We start from the raw sequence: 21382 nt of genomic DNA on the forward strand, positions 1-21382 counted from the left end.
AGAGTCTTGCCACCCAAAATGAGGTCATCAATGAACCAGCATGACTAGGGAGCTTATTAGAAATGCAGAATCTTGCCAGGTGCGATAGCTCACACCTGTAATCCCAGCACTCAGGGAGGTCAAAGCTGGTGGATCGCTTGAGCCCAGGAGTTCAAGACCAGCCTGCGCAATATGGCGAAACCCCATCTCTACCAAAAAAAAAAAAAAAAATTAGCCAGGCATGGTGGTGCATGCCTGTAGTCCCAGCTACTTGGGAGGCTGAGGTGGGAGGGTCACTTAAACCTGGGAGGTGGAGGCTGCAGTGAGCTGTGATTGTTTCATTGCACTTCAGCCTGGGTGACAGAGCAAGACCCTGGGAGAGGAGGGGAGGGGAGGGGAAGGGAGAAGAGAGGGGAAGACCTACAGAAAACTGCACTTTAACAATATAGCCAGGTAATTCCTATACACATAAATATTTAAGGAGTAATGGGTTAAACTATGGGATAATTTGGTAGATTTGTGACTAACAGAATAGTCACAAAGCGGGCCCTAATGAAATGCCTGGTATCAATCTCTGGAGAAGTCTCCAGAAGCCCTTCCTGTTCAGTACTTTTTATTATTTCTTTCCTCCTCTTCTTCTTTTTTTTTTTTTTGAATGGAAACAGGGTCTCACTATAGTGTCCAGGCTGGTCTTGAACTCCTGGGTTCAAACCATCCTCCCAAAGTGCTGGGATTACAGCGTGAGCCACCACGTCTTGCCCCTGTTCAGTCTTTTTACATTTACAGCATAGGAGTTAAGAGTATTCATGGGCTTTGGGGTCAGACACTTAGGATTGAATTTTAATTCTTCTACTAATTAGTTGTATAACCTTGAGCAAGTTTCTTAATCTCTCTAAAACCAGGACAATAATACCTATACCTCTCAAGGACATGGTGAGGAGTAAATGAGAATGCTGGGAGAATTCAACAGAGCCCTACATACAGCAGATGTATGATCTGTTTCATTAAGCACATCACTCGTGACATACTATCTTGTACTGCTGTAGCTTTGCATGTGTATAACTGTTCATTTGTTCGTCTGTATAATAAGTCCATTATAACCTTCTGAAGGTAGGAGTCGCATCTCCTTTTCCTTTAAATGACCCAGAGTGCTTATCGCTCTCTTGTGCACACAGTGTGACTTCAATTAAGAATGAACACAAGCACAGTGGTGTCTGGTGTTTAATCCAGATGCTAAAATGTAAGCTTACCCTGAATGGCTGGACCCCAAGCAAACAGATAATACCAACTCAAATGCAGATCAACAATTGTTTCATCTCTGGGAACATTCACAGGGCGTTTAAATCTGCAGGTGACGCGATTATTCTCAAAAACTCCTTCTTCATCTCTGGCAGGGTTTCTCTGAATCTCCTTTGCCCACTGGCCTACATTATAGAAGTGCTGTATGCGGACCCTGCCATTGTCATCATGGACGCAGGCCATGACATCATCACCACCCTAACATGAGAAATGATTAAGAAAAAAAAAAGTCAAAGGTTCATCTTTTGCACACTGGTCACTAGAAATATACATTCGATCACCTCTGCAATTTGAAATCCCACCAAAAAAATTCTTTTAAGTGCCATTAAAAAGTCTCAACCAGGAGACCAAAGTTACCAGCACGATAAGTGACATTCAGTGCCTCCTGACTGATGTTTAGAGAAGACATTACCACCTATATGGTATTCCTGCCCAAAACACAAACCAACCTAATCATGAGAAAACAATAAGACAAACTCAACTGAAAGTCATTCTACAAAAAAATAAACAAAAAACCTAGCCTATAATCTTCAAGGAGTCAATGTCATAAAAGACCAAAAAAAGAAAAAAAAAAAAAGGCTAAAAAACTATTTCAAAATACACATGACAACAAAATGCAGTTCTAGGTGTTCCTACATAGAAATTTGGGCTATAAACCCAAAATTTCCCTACAGGTCAGTATTGGGACAAGTAGCAACATATGAAAACAAACAATATATTTAATAATACTCTCATATCATAAACTTCCTGAATTTAATAAATTATATAATAAAAGAGAACATTCTTGATTTTAGGAGATACTTACTTAAGTATTTAGGGTTAAAGGATTATGATATTTGTTATTTAAATGCCAAAGTTCCAGAAAATAACAATCAAAAAAATAATAATCAGTAGTAGTAGCAGTAGCAGCAGTAGTAGAGAGAATAAAGCATGTGTGGCTAATGTCATTATTTATGAAAAAGTTCTGGAACTAGGAAGTAGTGATGGTTGCACAACATTGAATGTAGTCGATGTCACTGAATCGACACTTTAAAATCGTAAATTTTGGTGCCACTGCACTCCAGCCTGGATGACAGAGTGAGACCCTGTCTCAAAAAAACAAAATAAAATGGTCAATTCTGGCCAGATGTGGTGACTAGCGCCTGTAATCCCAACACCGTGGGAAGTCAAGACAGGAGGATCATTTGAGCCCAGGAGTTCGAGACCAGTCTAGGCAATACAGTGAGACCCTATCTCTACAAAAAATAAAAAAATTAGCTGGGCATGGGGGCTCATGCCTGTAGTCCTAGCTACTCAGGAGGCTAAGGTAGGAGGATCACTTGAGCTGGGGAGGTTGTGGCTGCAGTGAGTCTTGTTTGTGCCACTGCACTGCAGCTTGGGCAATAGAGTGAGACCCTGTCTCAAAATAATAATAATAATAATAATACACAACAACAAAAAATAAAATAATTTTGTTATGTGCATTTTACCACAATAAAAAAGTTATTATCTTGTTAATCTAGATTTTCTGTATATGAATTTACTGTACTATCCTTCCTGCTTGTCTATAGGTTTACATTTTTTTCAAAACAAGTTTTAAAAAGTTAAAAGAGTTTGGTTGGGTGTGATGGCTCACGCCTATAATCCCAGCACTGTGGAAAGCTGAGGCAGACCACTTGAGGCCAGGAGTTCAAGACCAGCCTGGCCAACATGGTGGAACCTCGTCTCTACTTAAAATACAAAAATTAGCTAGGTGTGGTGGCGGGTGCCTATAATCCCAGCTACTTGGGAAGCTGAGGCAAGAGAATTGCTTGAACCTGAGAGACAGAGGCTGCAGTGAGCCGAGATAGTGCCACTGAACTCCAAGCCTGGGCAATACAGTGAGACTCCATCTCAAAAAAATAAAAAGTTACAAAAAAAGTGTTCATCAGTTGTAACACATGTACCACCCTGTGCAGGATGTTGACAATGGGGGAGGCTCCCCAGGGGGTATAAGGGAAATCTGTACCTTCTGCTCCATTTCACGGTGAACCTAAAACTGCTGTAAAACATAAAGTCTAATTAAAACACACACACGTGCGTGCGTGTGCGCACGCATACACACACACTAATGTACCCTTTTTTCCCCCCCGGACAGAGTCTCACTGTCACTCAGGTTGGAGTGCAGTGGCGCGATCTCGGCTCACTGCAACCTCTGCCTCCTGGGTTCAAGCAATTCTCCTGCCTCAGCCTCCTGAGTAGCTGGGACTACAGGCACCCGCCAACATGCCCAGCTAATTTTTGTATTTTTAGTAGAGACAGGGCTTCACCATGTTGGCCAGGCTGGTTTCAAACTCCTGACCTCTGGCGATCCGCCCACCTCGGCCTCCTAAAGTTCTGGGATTGTGAGCCACCACTCCCGGCTAATAATGTACCATTTTAAAAAAGTTAAAGGGTTTTAAAAAGGGGTTCCATTTTGTTTTTCCTATGCATTAGGCTTTTTAAAAAAATTAATCTATGCTTCTTCTTGGAATAATACAAGAAAAAAAGAGACCTATACTTTCAAAGATAATATGACAGTAGATACTTTATAGGCCTTTAGATAGCAAAATATCAAACAAAATTTGAATGCACCTCACTCTGCCTCACTCCCCTCACCTTAACAGCCCCACCACGAGTGCAAATGCATTTAGGATGGGAAGTGGTCACTTTCAATGCAAGCCAGCTTCTGGGTGTGGCATGCCCTGCTATTTCTCCTACTGCCTCTAGAGCAGGAGATAAGTAGACTAATATCTATCCATGCAGTCTTACCAGTTGTACCCATTGTCTTACCACCTGGACTAGAACTCATTGAAGGCTATTCTCCTAGTGACCTCTCCAAGAATAAAGCCACTAGAGCAGCCACTGCTTAGACAACTTCCCAGTCTTTTCCTACAACACACCTACAACCCATATCCAATTGCAAATCCTGTCAGTCAGTACTACTTTTGTTTTTGTTTTTGTTTTTGTTTTTGAGACAGAATCTCGCTCTGTTGCCCAGAGTGAAGTGCAATGGCGTGATCTCAGCTCACTGTAACCTCTGCCTCTCAAGCAATTCTCGTGCCTCAGCCTCCCGAGTAGCTGGGATTACAGGCGCCTGCCACCATACCAGGCTAAGTTTCGTATTTTTACTAGAGACAGGGTTTCACATTGGCCAGGCTGGTCTCGAACTCCTGACCTCAAGCAATCCACCTGCCTCGGCCTCCCAAAGTGCTGGGATTACAGGTGTGAGTCACTGTGCCCAGCCAGTTGGTGCTATTTTCTTTTTTTTCTTTTTTTTTTTAAGACAGAGTTTTACTCTTGTTGCCCAGGCTGGAGTGCAATGGTACTATCTCAGCTCACTGCAACCTCCGCCACCTGAGTTTAAGTGGTTCTCCTGCCTCAGCCTCTCAAGTAGCTGTGATTATAGGCACCTGCCCTCACACCCAGCTAATTTTTTGTATTTTTAGTAGAGACGGGGTTTCACTATGTTGGCCAGGCTGGTCTTGAACTCCTGACCTCAGGCGATCCACCTCGGCCTCAGTTAGTGCTACTTTCAAAACATCCAAAATCTGAGCCCTTCTCACCACTGTCACTGCTGGAACTTTGGTCTGAGCCACCCTCCTCTCTCCCCTGTAGCCCTACACAAGCCTCAAAATAGACCAGATGAAGAGAAGGGCGGGGTGCTCTAGGCAGAAACAGCAACAAGTGCAAAGGCACAGAGGCCTGAGAAAGTCTGATAATTTGGGAACAAGCCTGGCCCAGTGAAGTGGCAAAGAATGGGGCCCCAGAGGAAAGAGAGAAAAAATGCAGCAAGGCACAGGGAAGAGCAGGGGCCAGTAATGACAGCTGCCTGTGTGCCTGAGGCCCCGCCTGTGCCTGGCCACTGTCCTGTCTGAGGTCCAGATGTTTACTTGCCCCTGGGTACAGAGGAAGACAAAATTGTTGAACCAAATTCTTAACTTCCCCGATGTAATCCATTATGCCTATTATAATGAAGCCTCCATAAAAATTCAAAAAGAGGCCAGGCACGGAAGTGCCTGTAATCTTGGCACTTTGGGAGTCTGAGGGGGGGCAGATTGCTCGAGGCCAGGAGTTCGAGACTAACCTGGCCAACATGCGAAACCCGATCTCTACTAAAATTATATAAATCAGCTGGGTGCAGTGGCGCATGCCTGTAATCCCAGCTATGTTGGGAGCCCGAGGCAGAAAAATTGCTTGAACCCAGGAAGCGAAGGTAGCAGTGAGACGAGATCATGCCACTATACTCCAGCCTGGGCAACAGAGTGAGACTCTGCCTCAAAAAAAACAAAACAAAACAAAACAAAAAAACCCAAAAGGACAGGGTTCAGATGAGCTTCCAGATTGCTGAACAGGTGGAGGTGCCTGAAGGGTAGTGCACCCAACAGAGTGTTGAAGCTCCTTAGCACTCTGGGTAGTGCACCCAACAGAGTGTTGAAGTGTAGTGCACCCAACAGAGTGTTGAAGCTTCCATCTAACTGTTTATCTGTATCCTTTGTAATAGCCTTCATAATAAATGAGTAAAGTAGGCTGGGTATGGTGGCTCATGCCTTAATCTCAGGACTCTGGGAGGCCGAGGCAGGTGGATCACTTGAGGTCAGGAGTTTGAGACCAGCCTGGCCAACATGGGGAAACTTCATCTCTACTAAAAATACAAAAAATTAGCTGGGTGTAGTGGCGGGTGCCCGTAATCCTAGCTACTTCGGAGGCTGAGGCAGGAGAATCGCTTGAACCTGGAAGGTGCAGGTTGCAGTGAGTTGAGGTCACACCATTGCACTCCAGCCTGAGCAACAAGAGCGAAACTCCATATGAATGAATGAATGAATGAATGAATGAATGAATGAATGAGTAAAGTGTTTCTCTGAGTTCTGTGAGCCACTCCAGGAAATTAACTGAACATGAGGGGGTGGTGGCACCCCAGATTTATAGCTAGTTGGTCAGAAATACAGGTCACAACCTGGGGCTTGTGACTGGTGTCTGAAATGGGGGCAGTCTTGTGGTTTTGAACCCTTAACCTTGGGATCTGATTCTATCTCCAGGTAGGTAGTGTCAGAAACAAACTGAATTAAGAGGACACCCAGCTGTCCACTGGAGAAATGCTTGGGGTGTGGGGGAACACCCCCACACATCTGGTCACAGAAATGTTCTTTCTGTATTGAGAATATAAGTAGAGAGGGGAAAATGTTGTTTTTCCCTCTTTTAAGTGGTTCTTTCACTTCTGCTTCTGCCATGAAAAAAATATACCTTGGATGACTAGTGAAAACACAGAAAGCCTGAACCCAACTCATGGACTGGAGTCAAGTCCAGCTGAGCCCCACCTAAAATGAGCTGCACCCCAGTCAATCCATGCACATGTGAGCAAGCAATACATGCTCATTGTTGTAAGCCATATAAGGCTTATAACATGCAGGTCTCTTCTTGTAGCCTTACTGTGGAAACAGCTGATGAATAGAGGTGCCACAAGACAGCTTGGATTCTGATAGCCAACCCTTTCATTTAAGCTAGACTGAATTTTTTTTTTAACTTGCAATCAGAGAGCCATAACTAATATGATCATTATACTGCTTTGATCAATTAACTTGCTTCTAAAATCAAAATAGCACAGCCAACTAAAGAGAAAAAATCAGCTTCTATGATGTCTTGCATCTTACCATTTTCTTGTCTGAAGAGAATCCAACTGCTACCCAACCATCTGTGTCTGCACTCAGCTCAAATTCTACATCAGCCCCTATCATCCGGTAGCTGAGGAAGTAGTCACAGGTCTCTGCATTACAGCCTGGTTTGCCATATCTAGAAGACACATCAAAAGAGACATTACTGCTTCTACTTACTCAAAAGACATTAAGAGAGCATCTGCTATGTATCAGGTGGGATGCTAAGCAATATTATTAAACACATTGGATTTTTGCTACCTGGAATCTTAAAAACACAGTTTTACTCTCTTAGGAGGAACCTTGGAGATGATCTGCCCCACTTTATACCCAAGAACTGCCGTCGTGAGATGGGAAGGGGCTTGCCCAAGGTTGTATAGTGAAGTCAGCAGTTGCAACAGGACTTGAACCTGGGTCTCCAAACTCCCAGCCAGTGTTCTCCACATTATACTAATATTAGAGTCTTTTACATGTTAGTTACTACTGAATTATTTCTGAATCCCTTTTAATGGAAAAAGATTCTCCAAGTTAACCATTTAAATTGTTCGTTAATTAAATGTATACCAACTCTTTTTAACTTACAAATTTTTGTATAATCAAACTAACACAAATTTACAAATTCAATATAAATTAAACTGATAAACCAGGAACATTGAAATTCACAGCATTCTTGCAACAGATGATGGGGCTTTACTGAAAGTAAATTTCTGCTTATGTGCATGTGGTATCTGACTAGATCATACAGGGTCTTTGGAGTTGAGAGCATGTTCTTACTACTCTCTATAGCATGATGACTCAACTCTTCACTTTTATCTGCTTGAACTGCTGCAAAACCCTCATTTATGCAATACACCAAATGAATACCTCCATCTGGTACTCATGGACCATGAATGAATGCGATATATATTTATAACTTTTTTTTCTTTTTTTTTGAGACAGAGTCTCACTCTGTTGCCCAGGCTGGAGTGCAGTGGCGGGATCTTGGCTCACTGCAGCCTCCACCTCTTGGGTTCAAGCAATTCTCCTGCCTAAGCCTCCCAACTAGTTGGGACTACAGGTGTGGGCCACCACACCTGGCTAATTTTTGTATTTTTAGTAGAGATGGGGTTTCACCATGTTAGTCAGGCTGATCTTGAACTCCTGACCTCAGGTGATCTACCTGCCTCGGTCTCCCAAAGTGCTGGGATTACAGGCATGAGCCACTGCACTTAGCTTTATTTATAAAATTTGCCTTTTTGTTCTGTTGGGGTACTTTCTGCTAATACAATTACAAATTCAGGCACTAAAACATACAATATAAGGTAATTATCCAGATAGTGAGATTATGCAGACATTCATATTTTTTCAAGAGCACCACTGAAATGAAAACACAAATTTAAATTTTCTTACAGAGGATGTGTGGATCCTTTCAGAACTGGCAAGCCCTGGTTTGGGGAACACCGTATTATGCCATTTGCAGAATGGTAGAAAGTTGAAGCAATGGGTGGGACAATCTGTGCGCAGATGGAAGGTATCTAAAGGAACAGGGCACAGGGTGCTAAGTGTTGAGGAGGGGACAGGAATGTACTACTATGTTGGCAGAGATACCTGAGCAGCCAGGAAGAGATATAGGATCAAGGCCACAGGGCACTGGGGTGAAAAAGATGAAAAGGAGCAAGGGAAGTTAAAAAAGGAGTAAATGGACAAGAAAACAAGTCACTTTGAAGCCAGTAGAGTACTAAAATTCCCTCCCTTCTCAAAACATCCCCCAGTCACCAGATTTATACATTGCTGACCATCTTCCTCAATAAGAATATTATTGGATATTTTTATGTATTCCTTAGAAATGGCCTTGTAATCCAAAGAAAGCTCAAAGCCCCTGTATTCAATTTTTCCTCCTTAGACCTCAAGTACTGAACAACAGCAAAATCAGAACCTTCAGTGCAGTGACCATCAGGCCAGCAAATTGCCCTGACCATCAAATTACTCAGGGGCAACTTGTTTTAGGAAGTAAAGGGTTCAAAGGAGGAGGCTTTCCCAAAGAAGCAGAGCTGTCTAGATGGGAGGCCCATTGTCCACACGACTGTTTCCTAGCCCAGTCTGTCATGTCGCGTGATACTACTAATAATCATGTAGAGACTCACCATGCCCGAGATAACAAGCTAGCAACAATGAATGCTTAATGACTAATTAGAATCACACAGATATCCATAGGTCATGACTATTTATTAAAAAAGGAATTGGGTATTAAACATGTTTATCATTGCCTGCCCTGCAATGTTATTCAGCCCCTGCTGAATAAGCACGGACACATTCTGCGTCACATGAGTCTTCTGCATATCAGCAATTGGTGAGTAGAAGACACCTGGAGCAATGGTGGTACAGCTACAAAAGAACCATGGAAGAATGGTCCGGGGCCCAGGACATACTAAAGTTAAAAGGCCTTTAAGACTGAAAAGCGGGATGGCCATTACGAAACTTCACAACCCTGCTGAGGTGATGAAGGAGCTCAGGTCCCCTGATCAGAAGGAACTGCATGCAATTTAAATACTACCCTGAGAAGTAAATCAGTCTTAGCCTTAAAGGTATCCAACCTGCGGTTCCACCAACCTAAAGCATCCCTTAGTTTTTCCACAGTCGTCCACTTTGATTTTGGCAAATGGATCCACAGGAGGAGCAGTAGGGAAGGGGTAACCTGGGCAGTGAGAATAAAGAAGGGTTAGAAAATCCAGTAACAACTGTTCCAATGAGAATTTTTAAAAATGTGTTGACTGTTTTTTCTCACACATATCGAGAAATGTTTGAGGACTCAGAAAACGGCTTTGATGAAGCCTAATCATCCCCTTCACGGGGGAGGGTGCAGGACACACACCTTTGGACCTAATCTTGCATGTGAACTGGGAGTAGGTGTGTCTTTTTCTCATTTTACAGGCGAGGAACCTGGGGCACTCAGAGAGGCACAATTTCATATAACCACGTGCTTACCACTGTCCCCTGAGAGTTTGAGAATCATACTTTTAATACAATATACATGCTCTAAGAGAAAAAAGTTAACAATGATACATTTATATACTTGATAGTGGGGTTTTTCCATTTATTTATTTATTTTTTTATTTTTGAGACAGAGTCTCGCTCTGTCGCCCAGGCTGGAGTGCAGTGGCGTAATCTCAGCTCGCTGCAACCTCCGCCTCCTGGGTTCAAGCCATTCTCCTGCCTTAGCCTCTGGAGTAGCTGGCACTACAGGCATCCACCACGCCTGGCTAATTTTCTGTATTTTCAGTAGAGACTGGGTTTCACCATGTTAGCCAGGATGGTCTTGATCTCCTGACCTCGTGATCCGCCCACGTCGGCCTCCCAAAGTATCCACTTATATACTTGATAATAGGATTTTTCCATTCCATTTTTAACTTCCATTTTGTATTAAGCTGTAGGTAACATTTTCTTATGTCACTAAATTTTTTGTTTTTGTTTTTTGTTGTTTTTGAGACAGAGTCTCACTCTGTTGCCCAGGTTGGCGTGCAGTGGTGCGATCCTGGCTCACCGCAACCTCTGCCTCCCAGGTTCAAGCGATTCTCTTGCCTCAGCCTCTGGAGTAGCTGGGATTACAGGAACCTGCCATCACACCCGGCTGATTTTTGTATTTTTAATAGAGACAGGATTTCACCATATTGCCTAGGCTGGTCTCGAACTCCTGACCTCAAGTGATCCACCGTCCTGAGCTTCCCAAAGTGCTGGGGTTACAGGTGTGAGCCACCACACCCAGCTTGTCACTAAATTCTTTAAACACATCACTTCTAACAGTTGTCTATCTTTCTTATATTACCACCATAATGCACCAAACCATACATTGAAGGGTAAGGCTGCATTATGCCTCCACTTTGTGAGAGAAATATTTTCTCCTAGACTGTTTACTCCATGTACACAGGAACCATGTGTGACTTATCTTGTATTCTCTGCCCAGCATAGTGGCACTGGACACTGAATAAATGACTGTCAAATGAACAAATAAAATCACCCACAGACATTAGGAAATGTAAATCAGTACAAACTTTTAAGTTTTTTCTTTGGGATTTGTAACTTTTTTTTTTTTAAGTGAGACTTTGCTAATTTTCTCTATTAGATTTATTATACTTTTAAAAAAGCCACCAGGTCACACTTTTCAGGCACACTTCTGTGTACTCTGAATAGTCCATTTTTACTATCCTAGATCTTGATCACATGATAAAGTACAATCCTAACTTTTTACCACCTAAGTAATTGGGTCAAATGCATTACTTTTTCTGGTTTTATGCTTATTTTATGCTAGGTCCTATATCTGCTTCAGTACTATAGACCAGGGGTCCCCAATCCCCAGGCCACTGACCAGTACCAGTCCATGGCCTGTTAGGAACTAGGCTGCACAGCAGGAGGTGAGTTGCAGGCAAGTAAGAGAAGCTTCACTTGTATTTACAGCCACTCCCCATGGCTTGCAAAACTGCCTGAGCTCCGCCTCCTCTCAGATCAGCAGTGCCATTAGATTCTCATAGGAGTGGGATCCCTATTGTGAACTGCACATGTGAGGGATCTAGGTTGTGCGCTTCTTATGAGAATCTAATGCCTGATGATCTGTCACTGTCTCCCATCACCCCCAGATGGGACCGTCTAGTTGCAGGAAAACAAGCTCAGGGCTCCCACTGATGCTACATTATGGTGAGTTGTATAATTATTTCATTATATATTACAATGTCATAATAATAGAAATAAAGTGCGTGATAAAAGTAAGGTACTTGAATCATCCCACAACCATCCCCTTGACCCAATCCATGGAAAAACTGTCTTCCATTAAACCAGTCCCTGGTGTCAAAAAGGCTGGGGGCCGCTGCTATAGACTGAGTCCTGACTTGAATGAGTTTTGTTTTTCTCTGAATAGTTATTGAGCCACTACAAACCACTGTATGTTAAGCAGCTTCATATACCTTCTTCCTCTTACTTCTCACTACAATCCTGAGGCCATTTTTCTCAGAATATTTATCCAGGAATTCAACAATTGTTCACTTGCATGTTTTTGAAATTCTATAGTTCACGGACAATCTCTTTTAATGTTGCATCTGACTCAGGTTCCCCATCTTCTTCCATTTTCAAACATATCATCCTCACTACTTCCTGGCATCTAGAATAATATATCAGAATACAGCAGATTTCCAGCTCAATAAATACAAGTTATTATTACTTTTTTGGATTATTATCACTTTTTTTTTTTTTTTTTTTTTTTTTTTTTGAGACAGAGTCTTGCTCGGTTGCTCAGGCTGGAGTGCAATGGCACAATCTCAGCTCACTGCAACCTCTGCCTCCCGGGTTCAAGCAATTCTCCTGCCTCGGCCTCTTGAGTAGCTGGGATTACAGGCGCCCACCACCACGCCTGGCTAATTTTTGTATTTTCCATAGAGACGGGGTTTCACCACGTTGGACAGGCTGGTCTCGAACTGCTGACCTCATGATCTGCCCACCTCAGCCTCCCTAAATGCTGGGATTACAGGTGTGAGCCACTGCACCTGGTCCTATTATCACTATTAAATTTTGTAAACTGGCTTGAGAAGTAATAACCATTGGGTACAATTGTCTCTTTAAGAACAACAGGTTTCTAAACTCCAAATGAAAGCAAATTTTGGAACAAAGCTCACTTATAAATGTTCTGAACTAGTTTATTCATGTTGGCAAATGGCTTCTCAGGGCTTTTCTAGCACTAATTTTCTATTATCATATATGCTTCTAAAACTTGTAATAGGAACTTGTGTTCTGTCAAATGCACTTGGACATGCCTTTAATAACATTTTCCTCTTATATTGCAAACTTTTGAAAAATAAGATTTGGCCTTTGTCCCTGGTTTCTGGGAGAGAAACTCTAAATCCTTGGAATTTCCCAAGTAATGGGAGTGTTTTTGTTCTTCATGAGCCCCTTGGATCACACCTGAGTTAATGCCGAGCAATGAGATGACTCAGAATAGAGGCTGGTCACTGGAAAAACCATGTGATTAGAAGGTTGGGGATTTGTGCTAGACCTACCTCTAGGGAGGGTTGTGGGGCTGGAGATTGAGTTTAACCATGTGGCCAATGATTAAATCAATCATGCCAACATAGTGAGACCCCAATAAAAACTCTGGACACTGAAGCTCAGTGCAGCTTCTTGGTTGAACACATTGATGTGCTGGGAGGGCAATGTGCTAATCCTATGAGGAGAAGGCATGGAAACTCTGCCTTTGGGAGCCCCTCAGACCTCACCCTATGTGTCTTTTCATTGACTGTTCCTGAGTTGTATCCTTTATAACAAAACTGTCATAGTACAAATAGCACTTTTTTTGCCTGAGTTCTGTGAAACATTCTAGCAAATAACAGAAGCTGAAGTGGGAAGCTTCTTCTATCTTGTGGGAAGACCCCACATCTATAGCCAGTTGGTCTGAGGTGTGGACAGTCTTATTGTGAACCATGCCCTTTCACTTGTGGGATCTGCACTAACTCTGGGTCATTAGTGTAGGAACTGAATTGCAGTACACCAGTGGGGAGTTGATACTGGAATATAAGCAGAGCAGAATTAGATTTTTTTCCTGAAATTAAATGATCTCTATTTGGTATAAAATAAGTTTGGACCATGTACCAATATTTAAGCTCTTGTCTCAGCTACAACCCAGCCTTCTATAGGCTGAGTACTCCGCAAACCACTTCTCCTTTGCCAGGTGCTTAGACTCTGCCAATAGCAAGCATTAGAGGAAGGCACGTGGGGGGAAAGAGGACTGTTCCTTCCTGTGTGATTGCTGTTCCAATAAGCAAGTTCTCAGCAACTCTACTTCATCCTGGCAGTTGGTCTGAGTTCTCAGTTCGGTGCTAGGCTCCCACAACAAGCCTCATCCCATGCTGCTCCAAGGTATCAGCAGCAGCTGAGCACAGCCTCATTCTCAAAGGATGGGTCACAGCTCTGTGAGGCCCTGGTCTGGGCCCTTTTTATAATCTCAAGCCCTTCTCTTTGCAACTCCAGCCCCAGGGGTGGTAACTTTCCTGAAGTTATTTTCTGTATGCTATCTTGGTACTTCCTTTTTGCTTCTCCAGTCCTGCAACTTCTTACTTAGACAATTCCCTGGGCTGGTCTTTTGTTTAAACAGCTAGTATGATTTCTATCTTTCTTACTGGACCTTGACTGATACAGACTAAATGGATTAACCTTTGAATACTGACACAATGTGTTTGCCAAAACTGTAGCTTATTAGTACTTATCTGAAGGCTAGAAAATAAAGACATTCAATAGGATCTATGTTTTACATGCATTACATAATCCTAATGGGAAATTATTTTAATTGTAGAATTCTAACTACCCTAGGTGCACAGAATTAAATTGATATTTCTTCATTTATGGAACACTAAGTATCAGTCTATGCAAAGCCAATCTGAGATTTTTCTTTTTCTTTTTTTTTTTTTTTTTTTGAGACAGAGTCTTGCTCTGTTGCCCAGGCTGGAGTGCAGTGGTGCGATCTCAGCTCACTGCAAGCTCCGCCTCCCAGGTTCACGTCATTCTCCTGCCTCAGCCTCCCAAGTAGCTGGGACTACAGGTGCCCACCACCATACCCAGCTAATTTTTTGCATTTTTAGTAGAGATGGGGTTTCACCGTGTTAGCCAGGATGGTCTTGATTTCCTGACCTGGTGATCTCCTGACCTGGTGATTCTCCTGACCTGGTGATTCTCCTGACCTGGTGATTCGGCCCCCCAAGGTGCTGGGATTACAGGCGTGAGCCACCGTGCCCGGCGCCAATCTTAGATTTTTTCTCCAATCCATCACTAATTCCATTTTATTCCCCACCTTAGACACAAGGTCCAGTGTATTTCATGCATATCCTTCTCCCAAGGATAGAAGTTTTAACAAAAAATGAACACTCTGACACATACGTCTTAGAAAAGCAATATTTTACTATGATAAACTGAAAGGACACATTAGCAATAATGGATAACAGACAATTTGGTGGTAGGGGTAAGGTTTTCATCTCAGTACGTTCCATGTAGCATGGAATTCTCCCTGTCCAGGGTAAAGTCCTGCCAGGTTGCAGAAAGTTTTTCATATTCCCAAGATCATCATCCTGAAACTCTTGCATGATTACCTTACAAGATAATTACCAAATGGCCTTCAACAGATCCTGGATGTAAGGTTCAGGTTCCAGGCACAATTTCTCACTCTGCCAACAGCACCCCTTGCCATGTTGCCCACAGCTGCACTGCATTAGCCTGTTCATGGCCATGCACAAAGTCTGGAAATGCCCAAACAGAGCAGACCAGTGAGGGCCCACTGCAACTTACCATTCACCTCTATGTTTATTTTTACATAGGTGTGCTCTTAATATTTCACTTGTATATGTTTTAATTTGCATAAATGACACTGTGCAGAACATCTCATTCTGTTTATTATTTCCCTTTGGAAATCTAGCCACATATGTAAGACTGAATATTATTCAGTCATAAAAAATGAAGTACTGATATATGTTACAACATGGACGTACCTTCATTATATAATCTCATTTACATAAAATGTCCAGGATAAGGTTGGGCGCAGTGACTCATGCCTGTAATCCCACCACTTTAGGAGGCTGAGGCAGGCAGATTACTTGAGGTCAGGAGTTTGAGACCAGCCTGGCCAACATGGTGAAACCCTGTCTCTACTAAAAATACAAAAAAAAAAAAAAAAAAAAAAGGCCGAGTGTAGTGGTACACACCTGTAGTTCCAGCTACTTGGGAGGCTGAGGAAGAATTGCTTGAATCTGGGAGGTGGAGGTTGCAGTGAGCTGAGATTGCACCACTGTATTCCAGCCTGGGTGACAGAGCAAGACTCCATCTCAACAACAACAACAACAACAAAATGTCCAGGATGACAAATATTGAAACAGCAAGATTAGTGGTTGCCTCGAGCTGGGGTAGGGAGGAGGGAGACGAGGGACTGCAGAGTGATAGCTAAAGGGTATAGGGTTTCTTTTGGGGATGATGCAAATGTTCTAAAATTGATTGTGGTGACAAATGCACAACCCTGCGAATATACTAAAAAGTGCTGCATTGTACATTGTAAATGGGTGAATTGTGTGGTATGTGAGTTATATTTCAATAAAACTGTTGCAGAGAAAAAAAAAAAAGAAAAGAAAAAAAAAAACAATGGATGTCTTGCATCCCATTCCCTCCCTTCACATACCCAGTTCTGACTTAAGTGTCATGTACATGATTGATGGAATCAAAATCGTATCCAGAACTCAGGATTCCAGGTAATAATCTAGCCTCTGCATCAGGGGCCGGAACACTAGAGAGTCTAGGGTAGATGCAGAGAGAGTTCATCTATCTTACTTGTCAAATTTCTCCTTTTTAATTTCATATGTAGTTTATGTGTATTTTCACCCTTTCCCTTGATTAGTCATGCCAGAAATTTGTGTATCTTATGAGAGTTTTCAAACAGTCCACATTCAGTTGGGGTCATCACTCTCATTTTCACATGTGTTTTCCATTTCATTTATTCCCACCCAGATCTGTTATTTCCTTCCTTTTCGTTTCCATTTTGAATTGAATGCTTAGCTTACTTTTTTAGTTTGTTTGTTTTGAGACGGAGTCTCACTCTGTTACCCAGGCTGGAGTGCAGCAGCGTGATCTCGGCTCACTACAACCTTTGCCTCCCAGGTTCAAGCGATTCTCCTGCCTCAGTCTCCCAAGTAGCTGAGAATACAGGCGCCCACCACCATGCCTGGCTAATTTTTTTGTATTTTAGTGGAGACAGGGTTTCACGGTGTTAGCCAGGATGGTCTCGATCTCCTGACCACGTGATCCACCCGCCTAGGCCTCCCAAAGTGCTGGGATTACAGGTGTGAGCCACTGCACCCAACCTTTTATTATTATTATTATTATTATTTATTTATTTATTTATTTATTTGAGACAGGGTCTTGCTCTGTCACCCAGGCTGGAGTGCACTGGCGCAATGACGGCTCACTGCAATATCCGCCTCCTGGGCTCAGGTGATCCTCCTACCTCACCCTTCCAAGTTGCTGGGACCACAGGCATGAGCCACCACATCCAGCTAATTTTTTAAATATTTTGTAGAGACAGGGTTTTGCCATGTTGCTCAGGCTGGTCTCAAACTCTCGGGCTCAAGCAATCCGCCCCTCTCAGCCTTCCAAAGTGCTGAGATTACAGTTGTAAGTCACCACACCAAGCCTCTAATCTTTCTTATTTTCTGATAAATGTATTCAAAACTATAAATTTCCCTCTAAGCTATCTTTTAGATTCACGCCAGATATTTTGACATGCAATGCTTAGATGGTCATTATATGCATATCTTAATTTTCTTTATGATTTTCTCCTTAACATATAGGTTAATATTGTTGTTTTAACTTACAGACATAGGTGATTTTTCCCCTTATACTTTTGTTAATTTCAAATTTTACGGCATTGGAATCAGAAGACATCTGTATGATGTAAACTGTAATTTGCTGACTTTCTTATATTCTGGTATATGGCTGATTTTAGTGGATTTATGTGCTCAAAAAGAGTATGATTTTGTATTTGTGGATTTTACATATCTATTTAATTGAACTTATCATTCATATAATTGAAATTATACGACATATATCTATATATCTATTATATGATATATATCTATATCTTTTATTTTTATTTTTTGGAGACAGGGCCTCACTGTGTCACCCAGGCTAGAGTGCAGTGGCACAGTCATGGCTCATTGCAGCCTCAAATTCCTGGACTCAAGCCATCCTCTTGCCTCAGCACCCCAAGCAGCTGGGACCATAGGCAGGTGCCACCATGCCTGGCTAATTTTTTTTATTTTGTATAGAGAATTTGTTGTCCAGGCTGGTCTCAAACTCCTGGTCTCAAAGCTATCCTCCTGCCTTGGTCTCCCTGTATCTTTCATTTTACAACTTTGTTTGATTTTTCAATACCAAGGGTGGTATGTCCAATTACAAATGTCGGTTTATATTTTGCTCTACACTATTTCCATCAGTTATTGCTTTTATTTGGACACTATACTGTTACAGGTAAACATCCCTGATTGGTTTCTTCTATCGGCATATGACATAATTTGCTCCTTATGTTTTATCTTCTATATTTTGTCCGATGTTACTGTCATCTTGGTTTTCTTATGGTTCATCTTTGCCTAAAATATCATTTTCCATTCCTTCAGAAATATTTTGTATAGTACTTATGCATGTATGCATGTGATCAAAACTCTTCTGTAATGTTCCTTTTTAATTGTGTACTTGTCTGGTTTTGCTAATAAGGTTATGTTATCCTCATAAAACAAGCTGGAAACTATTCCTTCTTTGAGAGTCCCTTGAAATAATGTATTTAAGACTAGCATCAGCTGTCACTTGAGTGTCTGGTAGAACCGAGCCTGGAGTTTTCTTGGTTGGAAGATGTTTTTAACTGATTCAATTTCTTTGATGGGTAAAAAATTATTTGGCTTTTCTAATTTTTCTTGAGTCAGTTTTTGGTAAATTGCATTTTTTTCCTAGGAATTTGTCCATTTAAATTTTCAAGCGTATTGGCATAAAGCTGTTTGTTGTATTTCTTATTAGCTTATCTGCTTTCATTTTTAGTGAGCTATAATTCACATACCGTAAAGTTCACCTTTTTCAAGTATACAGATGGGTGTTTTTTAATGTATTCATAAGGTTATACAACCATCACCACTATCTAATTCACAAATACTTCCATGATTCCAAGAAGAATCCCTGTACCTGTTAGCAGTCACTCCCAATTCCCCCTCCTCTCAGTTCCTGGCAACCATGAATCTACTTTCTACCTCTATGGATTTGCTTATTCTGGACATTTTATATCAATGGGATCATACAGCATGTGGCCTTTTGTGTCTGGCTTCCTTCACTTAGCATAATATTTTCAAGGTTCATGGCAGCATGTATCAGAACTTCATTCCTTTTTCTGGCTAAATAATATTCCATTGTATGGATCAACCACATACATGTGTACATCCATTCATCAGTTTGATAGGCATTTGGGTTGTTTCCATTTTTTGGCTATTATGAATAGTGCTGCTATGGACAAGTTTTTGTGTGAACATATGTTTCCAGTTCCCTTGGAGTAGAACTGCTGCATCATATGGTAATTCTGTGTTTAACTTTTTGAGAAACTGCCAACCTATTTTCCAAAGTAGCTGCACCATTTCACATCCTTACCAACAATGTATGAGAGGTCCAATTTCTTCACATCCTTGCCAGGACTTGTTATTTTCCTTTAAAAAAAAAATCACCATCCTAGCGGGTGTGAAGTGGTATCTCATTATGATTTGGATTTGCATTTCCTTAACAGTCAATGATGTTGGGCATCTTTTCATGTGCTTGTTGGCAATTTGTATGTCTTCTTTGGAAAAATGTCTTTTTAAAGCTTTTGTCTATTTTTAAATTGGATTATCCTTTTATTAAGTTGTAATAATCACAATTAGCTTTTACATCTCTGCTATGTCTGAGGTTCCCCCTTTGCCATTCTTATTTTTTTCTTGATTAATTTTGCCAGATGGTTAACTTTATACGTCAATTTGGCTGGCCAAAGTGCCCAGATATGTGGTTTAAAGAACCTGAATATTTCTTTAAGGGTGTTTTAGGAGTGGATGAACATTTAAGTGGGTGGGCAGGTGCGATGGCTCATGCCTATAATTCCAGCACTTTGGCCAAGGCGGGTGGATCACGAGGTCAAGGGTTCAAGACCAGCCTGACCAACATGGTGAAACCCTGTCTCTACTAAAAATACAAAAATTAGCCAGGTGTGGTGGGACCCACCTATAATCCCAGCTACTCGGGAAGCTGAGGCAGGAGAATCGCTTGAACCCAGGAGGAGTAGGTTGCAGTGAGCCAAGATCGCACCATTGTACTCCAGCCTGGGTGACAGAGCGAGACTCCGTCTCAACAACACAACAACCAAAAAAAAAAATTTAAGTAGGTGGACTCTGAGCAAAGTAGACTGCCCTCCATAACACAAGTTGGCCTCATCCAATCAGTCAAAGACCTGAAGAGAACAAAAAGAGTGACCTCCACCAAGCAATGTAGCAGCAGATGGCTTCCGGACTTGACTTGCAAACATCAGCTCATCTCTGGGTCTCCAGCCTGCCAACCCATCCTGCAGATTGTGGAACCTGCCAGCCTCCATAATCATGTGAACCAATTCCTTAAAATAAATCTGTCTACATAGATACATATCCTACTGGTTTTGTTTCTCCGGAAAACCCTGATTACACACTTATCTGTCTTATTAAGTTTTCAAAGAATCACTTTTGGCTTTGTGGATCCCCTTTACTGAATATTTGGTTCCTATTTCATTAATTCTGCTATATCTTTATTATTTCGTTATTTGTTTCCTTCTACTATCTTCAGATTTATTCCCTTCTTTCTCTCACTTCACAGTTTCCGGTCTTTCTTCTTTTCTTCTATCAGTTTAAACCCAACAGCCAACTGCCTCCAGGGGTTTCTCCCTGGATATTCCACAAGCAAATCAATCCCAGATGAGTTCCTCCACCTCCCAAAAGCTCTTGCTCCTAGTTTCTTATCTTAGTGGATAATCCCACTAGCCACCTACAGTCTCGCAATCCTGAAGCCTCAGTCCTAAGTTTCTCCCTTTTCCCAATCTGGCACATTTACTCAGTCATCACTTCCTGTTATTCCTTTTATTTTGAGACAGGGTCTCACTCTGTCACCTAGACTGGAGTACAGTGGTGTGAACATGGCTCACGGTAGCCTCAACCTCCTGGGCTCAAGTGATCCTCCTGCCTCAGCCTCCCATGTAGCTGGGACCACAGGTGTGCGCCACCATGCCCAGTTAACTTATCTTTTTGTAGTGATGGGGTATCATTTTGTTGCCCAAGGCTGATCTCAAACTCCGAGGCTCCTCTCAAAGTGTTGGGATTACAGGCATGGGCCACTGCACTTGACCACTTCTTGTTATTCCTACCTCAGAAACCAGAGCCTGACTTTTGTCTGTAGCTCTACCTCTTATCTGGTTCTCTGGCTTCTCTCTCACTCCTTCTGCCCTGCCGCCATCTTTTTGAAATAGAAACCTTTTTTTTTTTTTTTTTTTTTTGAGACATAGTCTCGCTCTGTCGCCCAGGCTGGAGTGCAATGGCACGATCTTGGCTCATCACAACCTCTGCCTCCCAGGTCCAAGTGATTCTCCTGCCTCAGCCTCCTGAGTAGCTGGGATTACAGGCACCTGCCGTCAAGCCCAGCTAATTTTTGTATTTTTATAGATACAGGTTTCACCATGTTGGCCAGGTTGGTCTTGAACTGCCTGCCTTGGCTTTCCAAAGTGCTGGGATTACAGGCCACCTCACCCGGCCTGAAGCAGAAATCTAATGCTGTCATCCCACTGCTCCTCATAGTACTCCCCAACATTCCATCTCCCCTACACCTACCCGTCCTCCTTAGTCTTGAGACATATGTGTTGAACCACCCAGACACAGCCAGCT

General features: G+C 42.2%; 1 protein-coding gene across 2 annotated transcripts in view; it reads right to left on the minus strand.

Moving 5' to 3' along the window:
- The window catches only part of FRRS1L (ferric chelate reductase 1 like), a 36949-nt gene that overhangs the window by 9512 nt on the left and 6055 nt on the right, over window positions 1-21382 (minus strand). For both annotated transcript variants that reach the window (XM_007968477.3, XM_007968478.3), the window contains exons 2-4: window positions 9516-9600; window positions 6927-7065; window positions 1230-1476 (exon numbers count right to left, since the gene is read on the minus strand). In XM_007968477.3, coding sequence (XP_007966668.2) covers window positions 1230-1476; window positions 6927-7065; window positions 9516-9600 — 471 coding nt within the window. The remainder of the gene's footprint in view (window positions 1-1229; window positions 1477-6926; window positions 7066-9515; window positions 9601-21382) is intronic.

Source organism: Chlorocebus sabaeus, chromosome 12 (genome assembly GCF_047675955.1).
Source record: "Chlorocebus sabaeus isolate Y175 chromosome 12, mChlSab1.0.hap1, whole genome shotgun sequence".
Lineage (NCBI taxonomy): Eukaryota > Metazoa > Chordata > Mammalia > Primates > Cercopithecidae > Chlorocebus > Chlorocebus sabaeus.